The sequence below is a fragment of the Chelmon rostratus genome, chromosome 13 (genome assembly GCF_017976325.1).
Source record: "Chelmon rostratus isolate fCheRos1 chromosome 13, fCheRos1.pri, whole genome shotgun sequence".
NCBI classification, from domain to species: domain Eukaryota; kingdom Metazoa; phylum Chordata; class Actinopteri; order Chaetodontiformes; family Chaetodontidae; genus Chelmon; species Chelmon rostratus.
In genome coordinates this window covers 24429879-24452464 of record NC_055670.1, presented here as the reverse complement: position 1 = coordinate 24452464, position 22586 = coordinate 24429879, and the positions used below count along the sequence as shown (strand labels likewise).

The 22586-nt window shown below is 40.5% G+C and overlaps 2 protein-coding genes across 3 annotated transcripts; both read right to left on the bottom strand.

The window, feature by feature from the left end:
* Positions 1 to 1151: 1151 nt before the first annotated feature.
* On the bottom strand, positions 1152 to 11976 carry slc10a2 (solute carrier family 10 member 2). Its single transcript, XM_041951125.1, is given in 7 exon segments — positions 1152 to 1339; positions 2119 to 2276; positions 2508 to 2683; positions 2775 to 2863; positions 3077 to 3195; positions 3843 to 4287; positions 11913 to 11976. Coding segments are annotated over 7 exon segments (1239 nt in total).
* Positions 11977 to 13215: 1239 nt separating this feature from the next.
* On the bottom strand, positions 13216 to 20698 carry gtpbp8 (GTP binding protein 8 (putative)). Of its 2 annotated transcripts, XM_041951209.1 has the most exons (9): positions 20567 to 20698; positions 19891 to 20090; positions 19593 to 19746; positions 17730 to 17828; positions 16740 to 16870; positions 15868 to 15967; positions 14198 to 14316; positions 13429 to 13561; positions 13216 to 13303 (listed from the first exon to the last, which is right to left on the bottom strand). In XM_041951209.1, exons 2-8 carry the CDS (start codon positions 20058 to 20060, stop codon positions 13471 to 13473), a joined length of 864 nt encoding a protein of 287 aa, XP_041807143.1. In that variant the 5' UTR covers positions 20061 to 20090; positions 20567 to 20698; the 3' UTR covers positions 13216 to 13303; positions 13429 to 13470. The 2 variants fall into 2 exon arrangements, with proteins under 2 accessions (XP_041807143.1, XP_041807142.1); XM_041951208.1 differs by lacking the exon at positions 13216 to 13303 and having other exon boundaries at positions 13372 to 13561.
* Positions 20699 to 22586: the final 1888 nt, after the last annotated feature.

The following is a 22586-nucleotide window of genomic DNA, read 5'->3' as shown; positions in this document are numbered from 1 at the left end:
AGGGGCGAGTGTGTGGAGGGAAGGGTGTTGGTGGAGGCTGAGCTTTAAGTCATGTCAGACAGCTGAACACAGTTATCATCCCATGACAGCAGAGACACTGTGTACAGTTTGGTGACAGTTGACGTGCTTTTGCTGTTCCAGTTTGAACTTTGAACAACGGCAAGAATGAAATGTGACTATTTTATGACTGGACAGCAATATGTTTCTGACCTTGAACTGGGACTACGTGTTCTGTAAATGTTAACATTTTATTATTTTACCATAGATACGAAATCCTGCATGTGCTACTGTTTTCATAAGGGCACAAAGATCATAGTCATTTAACTAATTAAAATACTCTCAAAAGTCCTTATATTCTTCTAATTATCACTTCTATTAAATAAACACAAAGGCATAGTTTACAAATATTAATATTTATTGAGTTGAATACTAGTACTCATGTTCATATCAAAACATTAATCATTAGAACAAAATAGATGACAAAAATGTAAAAGTTTTTTTTGTGGAAAATACATTACTTCAGAAGGCACGTCTCTAAAACAGGAAAAAGCACAGCGCACACATCAACAAAGACAGCACACATCCATGAAAAGTCAGTGAAATAAAGTAAATTAACAGAATAGAAATCACTTATCGTGAAACAGCAGAATTCTACGTTTGACACATTTCCACAATACGGAGGTCTAATAAATTAAAGTGTGAATGTGGATTTATCATAGATATACAGCTATGAGCCCTGTTTCGTCAGTTTGGACAAATATGTAAGACCACTAGCTTATGTCTTTCAAAATGCTAAGAATCAGCTGCGCTCAGAAAAACTGAGCATTTTATGATTCTAAAATGTGATAAGCCCCGTCCTCTTTAGTGAGACCCCTAGTCCTGTTTGTTGAGGAAAATGTGTTGATCCAGGAATATGTGCACATAGGTGTTTTCTGACAGAACATATGGACTAAAGTTGTTTTAAATAATTACATATGAATAAATTAAGAAAAGGAGGGCCTGATATGCAACTCAACCTAACTTTTGGCCATACGAGGGAAGACGTTTGGGTGCACACCTCCGGCCTGCAGAGTGCAGTGTGTGTTCACAGTTGAGTTAGACTGTGGCTGTTCATACTGATAGTCCAAAGTCTGATTTGCAGCTCTGTGATCTCACAGTTGGGTATTCTTGTCAAAGCTCTTCTCCTTCTCTCCGCTGTTGTCGTTTTCATTAAACTCATAGCCAGTATTTTCCACAGCGTAGTGCTTCTCTTTCGCTAGATCATCATCCTCAGCTTCTCTAGCCTCACTGTCTGCATCAGCTGCACCGTGGCCACATACCCTTTTGTATGCCTGGTAGCCTGTAGAGGACAAAAACACGGATTTAGAAACAGCGTTGAGATTAACTTGGTTTCAGTGAATAAGCCTTTTCTCTGGATGTCATCGAGGGTCATCTTGTTCTTGTTTTGCAAGTTAATTACTCTTGTTTGTGAAAACTAGAAACCGGAAAGTATATAACAAGATGATGAACAATGCGACAATTAAAGGGCGTTGTGCTCGTAAACAGGCAGATTTTCATTGAAGTCTTACTGCCACCCTCTCATTTTTACAAGGTCAAGCCTTGTTTACTTACGTAATGCTGCAAAAAGCAGGAGGCCCAGGAAATGGCATGGGCAGGGTTGCAAGCAAAAGATAGCAGTCACGACCAGGTATGAAAGCAATCTGCACGGTTAAATTATACAGCTTCTTATCATATATTTTATTTTAATTTACTTTGATCATTGTCCTTGAACTCACTGCAGCCAAGCAGCATCCTTCCTTCTCTACTTGTATCATTTTTCCTCGCAGTTATGTAAGCGTAGATTCAAACCATCAGATATAAATAGGTGTCAGGTATAACCATTCATTAATTTGTGACATTTTCGGACAACAATTACAACTTCTCTAGTATTACTTGGCCCTAAAACTCTACACTGAACCCCATAGAGCCTTTTTTAACCTTGCTAGCGGCCTGAAGGAGGGGTGAGACAGCTTTAACCACACATTCACCTGATGACAAGCCAACATCCAGTTTCCACAAAAATGCGTTGATTGTTTGAAAGCAGCAAACTGTGAACGTGTCTGCCTGCTAAATTCTCACCTCCCACACTTATGACTGCGACCACCAGCTGGAAGATGCTGTAGATGAGGGGGAAAGCAAACATGATCTCCAACTCAGCAGGGCTGAAGGACAGCTGGACAATGGTGCTGCACAGCTGGGAGTTCTGGAAACCTGTCTCCAGGGCAATGGTTCGGCATCTGAACATAGCAGGGAATGATGGACAACCTCATGAGTTGGTAAATTTGTTAATAAATGTGCTTGTTGATGCAGTAGCTGTTTCATGATTTATAAAACTGAATTCAAGTATAATATATCCTTGGCAGCATTAAAAAAAATGCAAATTTGAATGAGGAAAGACAGTTTGGGAAATAAATCAGTCAAATAAATTATTGTTACATGCAAACATCATGACAGTGCTGTCACCCTACCTGTGCCAGGGTTGACCTGCAATGCGGGCCAGGATGAACCCCAGGCCGAAACCAATAAAGGGGTAGATAGTTCCAATAATCCAAAGGGAGGGAGCAATGGTCCAGGAGGACTGGTAGAGAACTCCTCCAACCACAGCTATGATGATGATGAGGGCAAAGCCTGCAATGGACCCAATCTGCAAACAGCAGACACTCAGTAAAGGAATTTCATTGGATAAACCCGAAACCTCTTCATTAGAGTCAGATTCACAAAAATGATTTGAGTACCTTGAGGATCTTTTTTGCAGCGCGGGGCCATCTGCGTTTAACATAAATCCCCGCAGCAATTGGAATAAGAAGAGCAGCCAGAGTAATACCTGAGGATACAGAGAGTTCATATCATCTCATGCAGCAGGATTATAATAATACTGAAGAGTGCTTTAAGCACAAAAACACAAAGTGATGATGCACATAATGAAAGTGTTCATTCACATTACAGTACATTTATATGCCTTAGAAAGTCTCTCTGTGAGTCTTAAATATTTGTTTTTCCTTATGGGCTAGTAATCAAGCATTAGTTTTCTACTCACCGATACTGTCATAGGGGATCTGGATGGCGCCGCTGGAAGTCCAGGTGGCGGTGTAAATGAGCAGACAGAGAGGCATCATCCCCAAGGCCATGATAGAGGAACAGGCTGTCATACTGATACTGAGGACCAGGTGGATATGAACAGTGTCGGTCAAACAAGCTTCTTTGATGACATTTCATTTTTTTAAGCAGCACATGTTCCGGACGGAAGTGGTCTGCTGGACTACAACTGGTGCTGCTGATCAACAGAGATCCCACTTGGGGATTTGCTCCTGAGGGCCAATCACTAGCTCACACAGAACGACACAAGGAGTCCTGAGAATGATTCCTCACATGGTTCCCACAAGTACTGCATGATAGCCTCATTAGCAATCTACATGGGCACACGCATTTGAGTCCTATATGGAGCCATTTCTCAATGTTAGACCTAAAGGGGTCTTAAAAGTTGTCACTGACCCATGTCAGGTGTACATGAACACATTGACTGGGGAGCTGTGTATGACATCACATTGTTTGTCTACGTTATGCTGCTATCTAGAGATCTTGTTCTCTAGGAACATGGTTATATACTGTGTAACTGTGCTGTGCTGAAGAATATTCCTTTAAAACTGAGATCAAGAGTCCATTTGTCCTGCAAGACAGTTAGTCCAACAAGAGGAGAGCCCTCCAGTGTGTCAGGTAGACAGCTTTCATTCACTCAAACACCACATCACTGACTAACATTGAATTATCCAATGAGCCGGCTGACCAGCCAGCTGGTTCCTTACCTCAGGTCCATGTCTCCATCCAGCCAGTAGCAGATAATGTTAGAGCCAGTGCCTCCAGGACAGCAGCCCATAATGACAATGACAATCGCCTGCACAGGCAACACATTGAAGGCCAGTGCCAAGGCAAAGGCTGTGAAAGGCATGATGCCGAACTGGCAGAGGAAGCCGATGAAGATGCCCCAGGGCCTCTTGATGTGGCCCCACAGCTTCCTGGCCTCCACGGTGCAGCCCATGGCGAACATGACCATGGCGAGCATCACGGTGAGCACTGAGCTCAGCACCACGCTCAGTATTTCATTGAAGTTACTTGGAGGAACTAAGCAGTTTGCGCCTGAGCAGATCGTGGCAGAAGAGTCGCAGCCCATAGGCACCGCAGTGGTCGCCATTGTGGACAATGTAATGGAAGACGAAGAGGATAATCAGCGGCTCCCAATTTGAGAGAAGACTGAAGCAGAGTTTCCTCAGAGCTTTTAATTCTTAGATTCCACGAGGCTACTCCAGCTTCTCCTTCTCTGATATCCAAGAAGATGATGGTGACAGTGAGAAGAACCATGCACCTCACCACCCTTTATGAGCTACAACTCTGCAGCCAAATACAATGGGGAGGGAAAATCAGGAGAAAAAAAAAATCAAAAATTAACCAATACTTAATGTTTTATGGGGTCAGTGTTCAAAAGCATGTATATAAAAATAGAATCGTTCTGAAATGTGAAGCGTGATTGGACCATTGTTCCAACTTTTACTGCCCTTTAGTCTCTTAAAACTTTATTGGACTGCCACGGTATGCAGCATCATCACCCTTCAGTGCCAGTAAGGACGGAAGATGCTTGCTGTTCTCAAAGGTAGGGCACACCCTGCATGCACAGGGCGTTCTTTGCTCAGTGCCTATATGAATCACCCCTTTGGCCTCTTTTTAAAATCTTTTGAAACATCAAATCATGCAGTGGATGTAATATGCATTTACTGACATGGTTCAATAGAAAAAAGTCTTAAACTCCACAGTAAAAGCTAGTTGTGAAACACAGAATAATTATTAAAGTACACTCTGACACAATAGCTGGTTGGTAATCTGCCTGACAAAAAAGTAAAAGTAAAAGGAACGTTCCAAAATGTTTGCAACATGGCTTTAGAAACTTAGCAATACTGGGAAGAACACGAGTAGTCCTGAGACGCTGAATATCCTTCAGATTACAGCGAGGTCAGTCAGGGCACAGCTGTAAATATGCAACAAACTGTGTGAGAGGACGCTGACTGGGCGACAGGGTTAAATGGCTGAGGTGGAAGACGCTACATATAGCAGCTGTTCCGCAGGTGATTCCCAACTCAGTTTGTTTTTTCTTTTAAACCCAAGTGTCCGGGGGGGAAACTGATTTTAAAAACTCTCAACCTAATGTCCTGGAACCAGCAAGTCAGAGTCCAGAGAGTCCAGTTCGTGGTAGAGTTTGCTGCCAACTTGATCGGTCTGGTGAAGAAGAAGAAGAAGAAGAAGAGGAAAAGATTACAAGTAGTGTCCAAATGTGCAAAATGGAATATAAGCTCAGCCTTACATAACCTCACAGCTGTGATTTCTCATAAAAGTACATCTGTTAAATATTGACTTTAAGGGGGTGAACACTTCTGTGCTTATTTTTTATTTCTTCTGTGCTTTTTTTTTATATTTTTGTTTAATTTTTACTAGTTTGTAGATATTTGTTTCAAATATGACTTTTTAGTCTTTGAGTCTTCTGCTTTTGTGTCAAGTGTGAAAAAAACCTGAATGATATCCACCCTTATTTAAGGTCGTAAAACAATAAAACATAAAAGGGTCCAAGTGGGAATGAGTAATTTTATAGGCACTTTAGTTCAACCAGCTGCACATGCCAACAGTGGAATAATAAAAACGTTACAACGGAGCAGTTTCTTACCTTCCTGCTGAAGAGCTTGTGTCTGCTTGTCTGAGGTAAAGCTTCACTGTGCAGTTAAAGGACTACCACCACAGAGCGTGCATGATGCTTTATATTCACAAAAGAGAAGCTGCTCAAGCCGCTGTTGAGCTACATGGTGCGTCTGTGTTGTGGAGCATTTTTTTTTTAATTTAAATATGTCAAATGAACTGGAGTGAACGCAATAAAAGCAACAATGTCATCAGTACAATTTCATGTAGTTCACCATTATATCCTGGAATATACACAACCTTACACAACCGTGCATAAAGACCTTTTTTTCACACTGTGCCACATAAGCTTTGCTTCAGTGACGACTTTTTAAACCGTAGTTTGTTGCACTGTTAAACTATTAGGTTTAACAGGTTTGGTAAAATTGGGCCATGGTGGGCTACGATTGGCTACCAGAGGGGTTAAACACGGTTTACCTGCTTTTTGGGTACACCTGTGCAAAATTAGAGAAGCATGTGAGCAAATCTGCTTCTTCGCTTTGCACGGACTTCAACTTCGGGGGAACTCTGATATGAACTCGGTTATTGTGAACGTGGTGAAAACAAACTAGTAACCCGTGCTGAACAGACAGTCCTGACACTTAACCTTGAGGAAAGGAATCTGACGAAGCATCTTGGGTCTGACGTTAAAAGCCCTCAGTCTGGATAAAGGTGAAGCTGTTTGCTGACTCTGTTAAATGCACCAGCAGGTGGAGGTGGAAGGTGGGGCAAACACTGTTTTTCTGTGTTTTTTCTAACCCTGACCGCAACACGTAAAAGGTCTATGAGTCCGATTCATTTAGGAAAATGATTCATTTAGGAAAACGTTTCCAAACCTTTCAAAACAAAAGAAAGAAAAAGAAAAAGGTGAGGAGGAATGCTGATGTATGTGATGCATTTTATCGACCAATTCATTAAACGTATCACATTAATTCACATTAATCACAAATGAAGATCTTCTCTCCGCAAGTTTTAATGAGACATATAAAAATTCTGTCCTTGGAATAATATTTGGCTCTGTAATGTTTTTTTTTCCATGAAAAAAGGTGAATTACCCAGTTAAATCTTTTATTGGGCCATATTGTGTTAGTACACCTGTTAAAATGAGATTAAAGGTGGGTGCAGAGAAACCTTCCTGCTGCAGCAGATGAATGTGCAAACAGCCTCGTAGCATCAAAGTCATTCATCTGAAGTGACGGGAAGCAAAAGTCATGTTTGAATAAGTTGCTTCACATTTGACGTGTTAGCAACAGTGAACCTGGAACCAGAGTTTGAGTCACTTTTCTACACATTTGACATTTTGCCTGAAAAACACATTTAACATCCTGTTTTCACAGGTGTTCATGACAAAGAAAGAAACATTCCCTTTGCATTCAAAGGACAAACAGTTTACTTCAGTGCATTAGAAATAAAATTGATTGATTATTAATTTTGCTGGTTGTGTTTCATTTAAAGTGTGTTTGACAGATACTTTTAAAGTGTACTTAAATACTTGAATGTATTGGAAATGAATATACTAGTTCTGCAGTACTTATGGTGGTATGTCAAAGGACTTATGAAAAGTGTACTTTATTTTAAGTATATGAATTGTACTTAAGTGTACTTTAAAAAACTGTACTAAACTTAAATACTTTTAATTGTAATAAAGTGTACTTGTGTAAAGAATACAAGTGTACTACACTGACATTATTCATCAACTCCTTTTTTAATACACTATTAGTGTGCTTAATTGTCCCGGGCTGCCCACTGGACTCTGTGGAGGAGGTGGGTGAGAGGAGGCTGTTGGCCAAGCTCACAGCCATCATGGACAACAGCTCCCACCCACTGCACCGGACTGTAGAGGAGCTGAGCAGCTCCCTCAGTGGCCGACTGAGACCCCCCCAGTGCAGGAAGGAGCTACTTTACTTTTCTTACTTCACATAGGATACCTTATTTTCTTTATCTTATTTACATTTTTGAAATTCTTTTGGTGGTTTGAACAGTAATTTTTTGCTCCTTTTGTTCTTATTAGCACCCTTATTGTTCTTATTTTGCATCTTATTGTTCCTATTGTTCTTATTTGCACCTCCATTTGCTGTTAGCCCCCCCCCAACACACACACACACACACACACACACACACACGTGTTCTGAAGAGCTTGTGTAAGAGTGAATTTCTCCATTGTGAGATTAATAAAGTTTTACCTAATCTAATCTAATCTAATTGAAGTATACTTGAATTTCACTTGATTTGAACTATATTTAGGTAAATTTCCAACACACTGGTATTATAATACAATTGTACTGCGAGTGTGTTCTGAATGTTCATGAATCCTGATTTTCACTGGTGGAAAGTTTGTAAAAAGTGCCAGTTTAACAGCTGTTTACAGTTCCAGTATACTCAAGTATGACTCAAGGACTGCTTGAGTACACTTAAGGTGACAAAAATAGCACAGCGTGTACCTAGTACATTCTTTAAGAAGTATAATTTCAGTGTATGTTCTTCACCGGGGCTGGCAGCTCCTGCAGATGCAGTGACTCGTATTTGTTTCTACAGTTGTTTTACTGCATTGAGTTTAAAACAATATGTAAGCTGCACCTTTAAAAGCTTCACGCAGCGGTTGACGCTCCTGTTCCCGTCTCGTAAAATGTAAAGGTGTGTGCAGCGTCGTTCTCTGTAGGAGTGAATCAGTTGTGTGTGTGGGGAAAGGGACAGTGAGACACTTATGGTAGCTCTTCAGAGAGCGTCTTATCGTCTTTATCTGTCCCATCAGCGCTTATCTTTTTCTCTCCATCTGACTTGTCCTTCATTCGGGCCGCAGTAAATTTTAAGTATCTTTCTGCTCTCGATGTGTGAATGAGTGTGTGAGGGTTTGTGTCATGTCATGGCCGTTATCTCAGGTGATCTGATAGCAGATAACAATCTAATCTGATCTGGTCTGTTTTATTCCACTGTGTTAGTGCTCCAGCGTAAAATAAGGAAATGTAGATAAGACTCTTTTAAGAAACTGTCCCACTGGCTAACAAGAAGATTGGGAGAAAAAAAAGAAAAGAAAGAAAGATGATACGATGAGTTTTTCATTGACCTTGACCCCTCCCTGACTAACTTCTATAAAACAAACGTTTATGACTGCATGTCTGCTGATCTGCTACGCATCTTTCTTTGTTCTTTGCAGTCTAGATGTTTCCCATCGTCTTCATAAGTGTTGTATTACCACTCTGCTAAATAATAATAATGCATTTATAATTCAGAGTATTAAAATTCTGACAAGAGACTTGGTTCACATTGATGTGGGATTATAATATAACATAAGGATCAATTTACCTGCTGTATTTAAAGTGGCACCACAGAATTAGAATATAATAATAATAATATATATAATATATAATAATATAATATAATATGGTTCCACTAGTAACCATTAGATAGTTTATAACACATAAATATATTCATTGTATTATTATTATTGGCCTGCAACTAATGATTATTATTATTTTTTTTTTTTGATTGATCAAGTTAAGTTTGTTTATACAATGTAAGGGAAATGCATGTTATAATTTCCCATAGCCCCCGAGATGTATTCAGATTTCTGGTCTATCATCATATATGACAAACAAGACCAACAAAGTGGGGTTTCTGGCCGCAGCAGGCAACTTCCAGTGAAAAAGCTCTGACAAACCCTCAGTCCACTACCTGCCTGGCACCAAACAGCACACACATTGTTCCCCCAGGAGCTAGAGACCGACAACAGAGCTTAAAGGAGAGTCAATATTTAACTTCTTCTCATTAGACGGACAGAAACATGAGCTGAAATGAATGCATACGTTGTTCTGTGTCTGCTCTGCTTGAGGTCCATCATTTCAGCTGTTATGGTGTCAGCTGATCCTCAGATATGGTGATTCCAGGTTGGTTACAGGGTTTATTTTCCTTTGAACAGCCTTAAATAAATAACCATTACCAGGCTCGAATGAACCAAACACAGAGGAACAGGACTCTACTTTTTAAAATACAAACTAGATCTTCGGATTAGAGAAACTACAACCCTGATTCCAAACAAGCCTGGATGCTGTGTAAAACAGAAATGAAACAGGATGTGATAACAAGCTAATTCTTTTTCACATCTACTCAATTAAAACAGCACAAAGACAAGATTTTTAATGTTTGACCTCATCAGCTTCAGTGATTTCTGTAAATATCTGCTTATTCTGAATTTGCAGCGACACATTTTAAACAAGTTGCGACAGGAGCAACTTAAGACTGGGAAAGATGTGGAACGCTCCAAAAACACCTGTTTGGATCATTCCACAGGTAAACAGGCTGATTGGTAACAGGTGATAGTATCATGATTGAAAGGCTCAGTGGTTCACAGCGAGGATGGAGCGAGGGTCAACACTTTGTCAACACATGATGGGATAAAGAGATTAATACCTGAACACTTCGGGAGACTGATGTCAGGAAACACAGTTTGATTGGAAATGATTGATTGTTTTTATTGATGTTTTACAGAGTCCAAACTTTTTTGGAATCTATCTATCTATCTATCTATCTATTGATCTATCTAGATCGATAGATAGATAGATCAATAGATAGATAGATAGATAGATAGATAGATAGATTTATATGGGGATTCATGGCGAATTATAATGCATTCAAAATTGTTCATAAACACATTTATTGCTTCCTGATTTGTGGACTACTAGAGGTTGACCGAGATAATAGCACATTATGACAATCTTTACTCACCTATACACACCTCAATGATCAACTGTGGTATGCTATGATAGTCCATGCAGTATCATAATTTATCAGTGTGTGTGTGTGTGTGTGTGTGTTAAATAAAGTGTACGCACTGATGCATCGATAATAATCCACGCTTCATCATCACATTTCACTGTTGGGAGCAGGAAAAGTGTAAAACATTTGCATGCATTTAAAAGAATACATGCTGCATCGAGAGACCAAAAGCAGAGAATTACAAGTGAAATCTGTACAAAGAGAAGCTGAAGGTCTAAAACCTTCAAAGGAAGAAACAGACAAAATACAAAGTGACACCGGTCAGTGCAGGATGGGAGGATGCAGCTGGGGAGGAGCCTTCCGGTTGTTTTTCTTCTTGTCCTTCTATTTTGTTGTCTTATTTTCATCCACAGGTGTCATTGCCTTGTGAATTTTAATGTTGTTATTTTTCTTTTCTTTCCAGTTGTGCTGCCACTACCAGAGAGCTCAGACGTGCACAGAAGGAGCTGAAGCCATGTTGCTCAGCAGACTTCCAGGATGTGTCCAAAGAGCTGATGTGAAGGAGTGCACGTCATTCAGAAGCCTCCCCGTCACAGGAATTTAAGATATGCAAAAGATGATAATGAGGCGTGATCCGTCTGAGAGTTCCATGCCTGATTTTTATTGATTGACCCACCAGAAGCATCCCACCACATCAGGAGGAGCTTAGCATTTAAAAACAGATACCAGCGGAGACGAGTTGAATCTGTTACCAATCAACCCGTTTACCTGTGGAATGTTCCAAACAGGTGTTTTTGGAGCGTTCCACATCTTTCCCAGCCTGTTGTTGCTCCTGTCACAACTTGTTTGAAATGTGTTGCTGCATCAGATTCAGAATCAGCAGATATTTACAAAAATCAATGAAACTGAGGAGGTCAAATATTAAAAATGTTGTCTTTGTACAGTTTTAATTGAGTCTATGTGAAATCTGTTTTATTTTAGTTTTACACAGCGCCCAGACTTGCTGTGTGTGTATGTTAATTCTAAGAAAAATCAAAAATTAATTATAGCGCATTCACACTCAAACCACGTAATGCTTCCTGATAAACTATATCAAGTCATAAAACATATACGTACCTTCTTACACTCAGAAATGTATCTGCAGTGTTCAACAATGTGATGGATTTCATAATGCCACAATGAGCTGAGCGTGTGGTTTCTACTATCAGGTTCATAGGATTATAATATATAATAAACTTTTGTACTGTAAGTAAGTGATTATACAGCGTAATAAAGCAATAAGACTCAAAGCCATTAAGATAAACCATGATGTGAAACTGAAGTCACTTCCCCAGCCTGTCGGTGAAAAGCATGCATGAAGCTGTGTCTTAAGAAGCTGTGGTCAAAAAGAACCGACTGGCGTTCTCTGTGGGACATCAGCCGTGCACAATGAGGTATCTACTTACCAGTGCTGGTTGGTGCTGGTGGAAGTTCAGATGGAGGCGCACATGACCCGCATCGTGGAGCCATGTTTGCTCTCTTGTCATATGTAGCAAGAATCATTTGTTGTGTGTTTGCTGAAAATGTTTTTCATTCGTTTGACAGAGAGGCTGTGCAGCTCCACCAAAAGCACCACAAACACCGAAAAAAAAAAAAAAAAAACAGCAGCAGCCTTTGGATAAAAAAAGTGCACCAACTGATAAATAATTTACCAACATGGAACATTAATATCACACCATCTTCCAGTGGAAAGTAAATGTCAAATGGAAGCAGAAATCAGCTTGTGGCTGCAGGATATGATTTGCCAGCTCATTGAGATTTTACAATAAATAAACATCTGTGGACCTTGATTCATATCATATGTAAAAACCATCAGACAGGTGAGCCCGAAGAGGTCCGTATGCTTATTGTCAAACAGCAAAGAGTCACACACAACGTTTAACACTGAGTCAGTGTGTACAGGCTAATCAACTACCAGCCATCCTTTATTAGTCACACACCAGTAATCCTTAAAGCTGTCAGAAGTCAGCCCGCTAACCAAGCATGAACGAGAACACACACACACACACACACACACACAGAATATTCAGAATCATCAATCAACATTACACTGAATTTAATCTTTGCATCAGTTTTCTGATAATCAATAGAAAAAAGGACCCTTTCACAGCTCGTAAACATACAAACCCACTGGCTGGTGTCTTACCTCCAGTCTGCACGCAGCCAGCTACTGTTGGGGCCAGAACCTCCAGGACAGCAGCCCGTAATGATAATGACAACAGCGCTGCACAAGCAGCACACTGAAGGCTCAAAGGCATCGAGCTGAGCTGACAGAGGAAGCCGATGCCCACAGCTTCTTCATCTGGCCTTATGTGGCTTTTGGCATCCACAGCTGAACCCACGGTGAACATGAGCAGAGCAGGAGCTGATGGAGGCTGCTGTGCTCAACACAAGTACCTGAACACACTGACAGTAAACGCTGCCGTCATGTAAAGTGAGAGTGAAATTAAAGCTTAATTTCAGTGTTTCTCCAGGTGCATCTTTAATTCATCCTCATTTGGCCTTTTAAAACTGGACTCGAGCAGCAGCATCACGACTTCTTTTCAAAAAACACATCTTTGTGCACTGAAATTTAGCTTAGCTCCATCATCATTAGCTCAAACAGCTGAGCTAAATGAGCGGTGCTACACACATTGTGTACACTACATGCTTTAATGTAACACAATGCTTCTTCTTCTCCAGTCTGCTTCAGGCAGAGTTACACACCGTCACCGTCTCTGTCTCTGTCTCTGTCCACACACTTCAGTGGACTTTTGGTCTGGAGCTGCGTGGCATACTCACGTCACCAGTCAGCATTCTGGAAACAGGAATGTAATGTTTAACTATAAAGTCAAAGGACAACCAGCCAAACCATCAACAGAGTGTTTTACATTTTATTAGAAAATAAAAGCCTCTGAAGCAGCCGTCCGCATGCACGCAGACCTCGCGTTGTGGACGTCCCAGCTAGGCTGCGCTGGCCTCTAGTCAGCTTTGAGACGTGTCCTTTAACCTGACGCTTCCTGTTATATGAGCGATGAAGCATCTCAGGAGGTAGATCCCCAAAAAATGGAGGGAGCTGTTGCAAAGAGAAAGAGAGGCAAAGAAAGAATGGATGCAAACCGACAAACTGCAAAATGTATTCGTCCACTTCTTTTATTCTCCCGATGAGCGAGTCTTGTTTTGTTAAGCTAGTAAACACGAACGGAAACAAAGGATTTAAAATGATTAACAAAGGCATTATTTAAATCACCTTTGCAAATGTTTTAGGAGGAAGGAAATGAAGCAACATGTTTGTCAGAGCTTGACAGACACAAAGCACTTTGGTGAGTAACACTGAGTGTCAACATGCCTGCACATAAGGACAAACTGTTAAAAGAGAAACTCACTGTTGGAAGAACGCCTGACTGCATTGTTGTAATAAAGAAAATGATGCTGTGGAGCTTTTGCTGAATTTACAGGTGAGCAGGTAAGAAGTGACCCTCAAACACTTGTTAAGGCTAAAGCTAGTGTTAGCACATATTTTTATTACTGTCCACAAATCCCATAAAAAGACCAAAACCAACACTTTCTTTTACCCAAGTACATTTTCTCCATCTGATCACAAATACATAATTTAATTAAAAAAAAGAAAACTCATACAGAAGTTTTTTTTTTTTTTTTTTAGGATTTGTTGATATGAGATTCATTTAATACATAAAAGCGTGACTCTCACCTGACCAGGAATGGCTGCGGGAAGCAGCTTGTGGTCTGTGTTTTAACCACATCCTGAAGATTCAGTAAGTTAGTCAGCAGTGTTCCGCGCCCACATTTGTCGATCTTTGTCACCACCACCTGCACAACAAAACGATCGCAATTCTACCTTCATGTACGAAATCCACATTCACACACAAATTCTCCAACGACAACAGAATCAGCACATTTTTAGATTATAGGCGTTTTCAAACATGCAGAATCCCAACTTCTATTCCCACACATGTAATAAATTGCACCAACCTGTCATTCACTACAGTCACATTCACAATCACAGTCACATTACGACTTTCTGAGCTCCTGTTCTTCTTGTGCTGCATCTTCTCCGACCTTTTTAACGTCTGTTTCAGGTTTGAAACTGACCCTTTCATCTCATGGCCTCCTTCGCCTTCAGCAGCGAGGCTTCATCTTTGTTAAAAGCTGTACTGTCACAGCCTTAATAATGATCAAAGTGTTTAATAACCTGGGAGCATGAATAATTGACGGCGGAGAGCGCGCAGAGTGGGGGTGCTTCATTATAATGTCTCAGCGGTGGCATTTCAGAGGGGACAGCAGTTTTTAAATAGCTGAGTGAGAGCGTTCAGCATTAATTTACTGTGGACATAATGATGAGGATTTGTAAGAAGGATGAGTAAAATGTGAGAAGGAGGGGTAAAAGCTGGTTAATGCTCACCGCCTCCACCGTGCTTCAGCATGTACAGTGTGTGCAATCTGCTGTTTCTCAAGCAAAGATTTACTCTCTACACATTGGTCAAATACTTCCATCCGTGCCTGCAAACCTGTGTCTGGTTTCTTTTCCTCAGCTCCAGACTTCGTTCGGTATCTGCTTGTTTTGTAACTTGGCTGGACTCTGTGTGTTTTCAGCTTACAGGCCAGCGCAGGCAGACACTGCGTTCTAACTCACTGTCACAATGTAGGCTGCAGAGCTTCTCATTCTCAAGTCACAACATGTCAAACACACACACACACACACACACACACACACACACACACACACACACACACACACACACACACACACACACACACACACACACACACACACACACACACACACACACACACACACACACACCAACCTGCTGTTTGGCAAGAGACACCCAGGCAAACGTTTCAGGGCTGCAGCTAAGATTGTTTTCTTGTTCCATTCATCTGTTAATTTTTTCTTTTAAATGGACTCATTGTGTGATCAATGAACGGTGAAAATATTCAAGATTCAAAGAACCAGAAAACATTCACAGTTCAGAAGTCGAGGCCGCTTTTTGAGTCTTGGATTATAAAAATAGTTCTCAGCTGATGTCAGACAGAACTCAAAAGTAATTGAGTATAAGAATTTACAGGTTGGCGGCCAATTAACTAGAAAACTGACCATAATTTTAAAATCATGAATGTATAATTGCTGTATATAATTATATCTGTACAGAATTATATTTATCTATAATTACAGCACATAGAGACAACAAATATGATCTTTATTTGGGGCGTGTAACAGTTTTCTCCATATATTCTGCTTCCCGGCTGAGAACAAATGTAAACAATTCTTCTAATTTGGAAATCTTTTCCAACTAGATGGTGTTATTATTTATGAGGGAAGTGTGTGTGTGTGTGTGTGTGTGTGTGTCCCCGTCCTACCACATATGGACGTCTCATCTCCTCACACATCTCCAGTGCGATCATGTCAGCCGTCTGAAGGCCAACACTGCCATCGACCAGCAGGAACGTCCTCACCAGACTGAAAGGTGACAAAGAAAACTGAGCCAGGTTTACACAGAACAAAAGTCCTCTTGGATAAAACATGTTTTTTTTCTTCTGCTACAGGCTCTTCAAGCGTTTTGCTCATCACAAATAAATTGTAAACGACAGTGAAGTGATTAAACAGCACCACCTTGTGGATCACGAGACAATCCACAGGTGAGACTTTCCAGATGTTCTTTCAGCTCATCCAACATTCACAGGTTTTTCCTTTCATGACAAATGGACTTAATGCTTTAGACGTCGTTGGTCCAGAGACAAGTGTTTGGGTCAGTGTGGATGGTTGATATCTGCCCTGATTACAGTGTTTGTACGGAGTGCTTTGATATGACTGATGATTCGTAATTCTGCAGCTTCACCTCTGGAAACAGTTAAATGCAAAGATTTCACTTTATCCAAAGAATGTGAAGCTACAGTCAATGATGTGCTTACCTGTTGATTTATTGTGGAAAATTCATTTAGAGTAAATTGTTATTATTAATATAAAACAGCCAGGTAATCATTACTGTACCTTTCTGACAGAGAGCTCTTTGAATTAAATAAACAGTTTTTGGCATCGTGAATGAATTTTACCTCCCAAGTCTGACTCAAACGGTGGGGAGGTTACTTCAAGACAGATGGTTAATGAGGGTCTAACTTTGGCCTTCAGGACATCCGTCATATGTGTGTGACAGCAATTTGTTCTCTCCGTTTGTGCTGAGACCATGTGACCATGTGTAAATACACACTATTCAAGACGGTCGATTTCTCACTTTTCCCTTGTGTAAAGGTACGGCTCCACCATATCCACGAAGTCTTTGGGTGCTCTGTGACCATACCCTGGCATGTCAACGAGGGTGAAAGCTTTGCCCACCCTGAAGAAGTTCATCCTCTTTGTGTGACCCTGAGGGGAAAATACGAACAAAACTGTGAGGAGAAGCAATCAGCTCACATGCAGATATCTTTTTTTAAATATTCTTTTTAATCAGACGTCACTCATTTAATTTACATACAGGCTAATGAGCTGATCACTGCTACACTGGTGGGACGTGTGAATATTTTAACATCATTATTTTTAATTGTGTATTTACGATTTAGACAAAGACAAAAAAAAGTATTTTCTTCTTTCTTTTATTAACTTTATATCTAAATGTTGTAAGACTGCAGAAATAATGCAAATAAAGCAAAGTAAAAAAAGAAAAACAGGTCTTCAGGTCTGGAGTTAGGATGCAGATAAAATCTGATCAAAGAAAAGGTAAATAAGAAAATCAGAGCCCGACCAATATGGAGCCTTAGGGCTGATGCAAATACGGATATTTGGGAGTAATATACATAAAACTTTATTGTCCAAAATGACATCACTGCAAAACTTGGGGATTGAATTATTCTAAATTATCCAAAGCATCTTATTCTGCATTATGTCTGTAAAAAGTTTTAAAAAGTTGACAGCATGTCTGCCGATACTGATATATCTCTGATACACAGGCCAACATCTGCCAACTGATACATCGGCTCAAAAAGAATATTTTCAGACCATCAATACTTTTGATACTAAACAGATTTTAAGACCTGATTCTAAGGACACATCTCAGTCTCTACTCAGGCATTCAGGTTCAGTACCCGGCCCCCCACATGTACGTATGTAACAAAATAAGTAGCAACACATCATCATTCCGACTCTATATGAGATAACTTAATGTAAACTACAGATGTTAAACGTTGAAAGTGTAACAGACACAGTGTGTGTGGTTTGAGACACTCACTGGAGTTTTGGAGACCCGGACTTCGACCTCGGGAGTCAGAGAGAACAGACCTTTGATGAGAGACGACTTTCCCACGTTGCTTCTGCCGATGAAACACACCTGAGAAAACACACATGTGCACTGCTGTAATCCACGATGTTACTGTGTGAATGACTGAACCGGAGTTCATGCTGGAATATTTTCCTTAAAAAGGTCATTTCAGGTTTCACTGAATTCAGTGAGTGAACATTTTAACCGGCACACCTGCTCTGACTGTCACGGGCTGCTCCGATTGGCTGCTACCATTTTGCTACTGCAGTACCAACGACCGCCAAGTCCCACAGGACACGGCTCAGGCTCATCAATCTCTCCGACACAAGACAGATGGATGGAGGCCGAAGCTGCCAGTAAGCTACGAATACATCATCCTCTGACAGAGCGGAGAGGCAGAGTGGTAACTAACTCGGCATGCCAAAGAGACCCCGCTGTCCAATCAACACAATGTTCCATTCTGAACCCTCCAGTGAACACTACTGTCTATAAGGTAATAAATCTGCTCATTTATTATCAAGCGTCAACTCATGCTTAATTATGTATGAGGCTGCGGGAGGGAAAAAAAAGACATTACGCTACATTTTTCATCACACTGTCCATGTTTTGGGTCGAGGAAGGGCAAAGTGAACAACTTCATGTTCAACATCCTCACTCACTTAAACAGACACCTTCTCTTTCTTTTACAGTTAATGTACATATTTTCAACCAAAGGTTGAGACAGTAATGATGCCAATTTGAAGCCAAACAAGTCCTGCCTGGCGAGTCGGGACATGGGAGGAGGCAGGCGAGGGTCGTTCTGTGATGGGAGTGGGTTTAAGGTTAGAGATTGTAGGCTTCTTCATGACACTCGGGCATTAAAGAATAAACTGTATTTTTGTTTGATTTGGTTGTTTCCAATCTGACTGGACCACTGCAGTGTGAAAAAAGTTCCAGGCTTGTCAGTCTGACAATGATAAAACATCCAAAAGGAGTTGCTGCTCAAGGCTGAACCATCAGAGAATAAGAAGTCACTTAAAAAAAAAAAACAACTCTCCTCTCATGAATTTTACATAAGCAGAGTTTTTCAATTCTATTTGCTTCAAAAAGTTGCTGCACAATTTGTTTTGCAGGAACAAATAAAGTGGACATGACTTTCAGTGAACTGCATCCGATGAATAGGAGAAAGATCTGGTGGCGTGTTCTTCACCGTCTTCCACACTCTGCCCCGGCACAAACCTTTCCTCCACAAAGAAGCATCCGTGTTACCGCAGCTGCCACAGAACCATACATAATTTAAAGTGTTGCTTACACCAATAGGTGCTCTCTCTAGTTACCTGTTCAGGAGGCACCTGTAGCCTTTAGCAGGCACTCAGACTGAAAACAACATTACAACAACACTCCGGGCTCCACTGATCTGGGCGTGTTGCTTCAGGTTATCGGCTAGACTTGAAATGCGGCAGCAGCAATTATTCTATCTTTCACTGTGTTACTTAAACAGTAGACAAACAGTGTTCATCTTACAACGTTATCTACCAGGAATGAGCGCTTGCATGTGTGTGACTGGTAAATGCAGCTTTTTGCCGGGTGACATCATGTTGCGCTGCAGCAAAAGTTAAACTAGGTTCATTTAAGATGTTACACGTTTCTCACAACAATGCACAATATTGTCCAACAGCCACTTAAACCTTTACTTTTACTGTTCTGAGACACATAATTCATTCAGGAGTATAAAGGGAAATTAGAAGTGCCTTGTTCACACGTTACTGAACATAGGCTTTCTTCAGACAGAAAAACAGAACAAAACAAATACTGAACACGGCTCAGTTATCAACAGTCTGTATGCCCACTAACCTCTGGCTGTTTCTGTGCAGGAATCTGGTCCATTCTCTCAGCAGAGATGTAATAATCAATCGTATGAGACGGTGAAGAGCAGAAGAGCTTTTCTGCTTTAACCATATCCTCCAAACTGGGATGAAAGAGCTGGAACTGTGTCTTGTCCACAGACCTGAAAATATCATTCACATCAGGATCAGGATATGAAAGAATGATTTGAAATATATGTCTTATTCTTTATGTCTTCAGACAATACAAACTAGATTGCCCTTATACAATCTAGTCAAATCTTACAGAAGTACAGAAAGTACAGTACCTGTGCAGGTGTGCCTCCAGATCACTAAAGGGATAGAGCAAGCTTTGGACTTTCTTTCGGGGAAGCATTGTGGCTTTCTGAAGTGAAGCAAGCTTATGGACACTCTGCCGGGAAACAGAGAAAACCTGAGCCCCAGGCTGAAGCCACAGATGCAGCCGGCGACAGAACATCTTCCTCTGCAGATTTCAGACCGCCTGCAGCTGAGAAAAGGACAAAGTGATCATCATCAAGCACATTCTTCAGTTTTAATTTGAGCTCTGCTGTCAACCCTGCTCAGCTATGAGTTTATTACAATATCATACAATGATTACATGGTTGATCCGCAAACCAGAACCAGACAGATGTGGAAAGTACCAAAGCTGCTTAATGATTAAATAAAAGTGTGAATGAGTCTTGGGTGGATTTCAGCATTATGTGACACGAGGGACCACTGGAGGGCTAATAACTCTATGTTTTAACAATATCACTGCAAGTTCAGTATCTTTAATAAAAAAAACAACAAAAACTGTTTTTATAAATCTAACATTTTCTTCTAAACTCGATTCTATCTCTGAACAGACAACGTTATGGTTAAGTTAAGGCTAGCAAGCTAGTAGCAAAACATTAGCATCACATCAACAATACGTTTGAAATTAAGGACATATATTTAGAAATGCGAATTAATTTAGCGACTTACCCGAATTTCAATATTCCCGCCGCTTGATGAAGAGAAAATAATGACCGATTTGGTCAGAATTGAGCGTTTTACGCTGTTTTCATGACCGCTTTCTCTACAAGTTGTCACTGTCCTCCATGTTGCGTGCAGCGCTAAACGGAGTCCGCCTGAAACCGCCGCCTGCCAACGGTTCCTCTTCAACAATGTAGTCGTATTTATATTTCTGGTATTTAATAAACCAATTAAAATGAAGAAAATAAATAGAAAAAAAATGTTTCTTTTGATGGCACAGGCCAATCTGGAATTGAAAATTACTTACTAAGCCTTGTAATATAAACATAATCATAACTGGCCAATTATTATTATTATTTTTAGTGGTAGAAGTAGTTGTAGTAATAGCAGTAGTGGGCCGAGTAGCCAAACTTCAATAACTGTATTAGCAGTACTATGTGTTTTTTGTGTTGCATTATTGTGTGTAAAAGAATATAAAACATTACACACTTCTTGCTGTAAATATTGCTCTAGTGTTCCTACTTTTCGTGGTAATTCACTCGCTGACATGTGGATTTGTACAATAATTCCAGCTAATAATGCTATAACATATTCCTCTGCTTTAATTTAACGCTCACAAATTTCCAAGAGAAACAAAGCAGTAATGAGGGAAAGCAGTGCACTTTTTGGATGTGCACCCCTAAAACCTGGCTCTCATTTATGCATTTTTCTAAATGTGGGACAGCTCGAGACAAAAGCACAAACCATTATTTAAACACTTGTGTCACACTTTGCTACATCCCAACATCACATTTCTCTGAAGAGATGTCATGTTAGTGTGAGACCTGAAGATTGGAGTAAAAAGGAATGAGATGAGACTCTGAGGCTAAATCAAGGGCGTTGAGATTACATCTCTACTGTGCTATTCTAATATTGCATTGGGCATTGGAACATAATTAATGGGCATGGATCCTCATTTAGATTCAGCTACATTCTTCACATTGATGCATGGCTGGTGAAACATACAGAAACATTCTTGTGTTCCTGCTCTTGGATGAAAAAGGTCTAATATCCACAGGGGAAGGTGCAGTTCTAGCTGTCACATACATCCTCCATCACCCTCTTGGTGGGGATTATTGAGGATTATAATACTGACTTTTATGAAGCGCACGCCAAAGAAATGTCTTCATAAATTTGGTTATAGGAGGTGGCAGTGATAGGAGCGACTCCAGGCTTCTCTCCCACTCTGCATTCTTTTACACTGAGTCTCCCTGGAGGAAATGGAGTTTCATCAATAGCCATGTTCAAGTGGTGGTCGGGTTTCACAGGTTCATGCACACAAAGTGGTTAGCCTGCTTCTCCCAGAGAGTATTCTCCACATTCCTCCCTACAGGGAGAAGAAATCAGTTGTACTATTTATCCAGCCTTGATTAATAGCTCGAAAAGCAATTTTATTTTGAAAGGTAGAATATTTGGCTCACTCTGGGGATCTCACTTGAAACTTCACAATTAATCACTCTCTTTGTTGAGCCTTTTCCCACCACATGGTGGCAGTGCAGACTACTGAAAGCGCCACTCAGCAGTCAGGCTGATATGTTAAATGTCCGCCTTCGCCACCTTGTGCCAATCCTCCCTCGGCTCCATCTGGGTTTTATGACCTGATGTGATTCATAGTATGTTCACTGAGCAAATTAATTCACAGATATCCAATTACAGCTCTCATATTCTCGCTGTCTTTTTGCATGTGGCAATGCGTCTTTTCATTCATTGCCCATTTAAGAGAATAGAGATTTCATATGCACGGAACGCCTTATTAAAATAGAAAATTAAATACGTGATTGATTTATTCTGTCAGTGCCTGTCTGCCTTTCATGTTCCTTAACTGTTTGTGTGTCTTGTGCATCGTTAAATGAGTGTTACACATGTGTTCAGCAGCTAATTAAATAGCTTCGACTGGAATATGAATAACAGGAAGTGCCCCTTGGTTTACTTAGCAAATTAAAGGCTGGTACCTGCATTCCTTTAACATTCATTACTACACAGGGAGATG

Coding starts and splice junctions, on each gene's coding strand:
- gtpbp8 (XM_041951209.1), bottom strand. CDS start 20,060: ATGTTCTGTCGCCGGCTGCATCTGTGGCTTCAGCCTGGGGCTCAGGTT. Junction 19,747..19,890: donor CTGGAGGCACACCTGCACAG/GTACTGTACTTT, acceptor TGATATTTTCAG/GTCTGTGGACAAGACACAGT. Junction 15,968..16,739: donor TACCTTTACACAAGGGAAAA/GTGAGAAATCGA, acceptor GTCACCTTTCAG/TCTGGTGAGGACGTTCCTGC.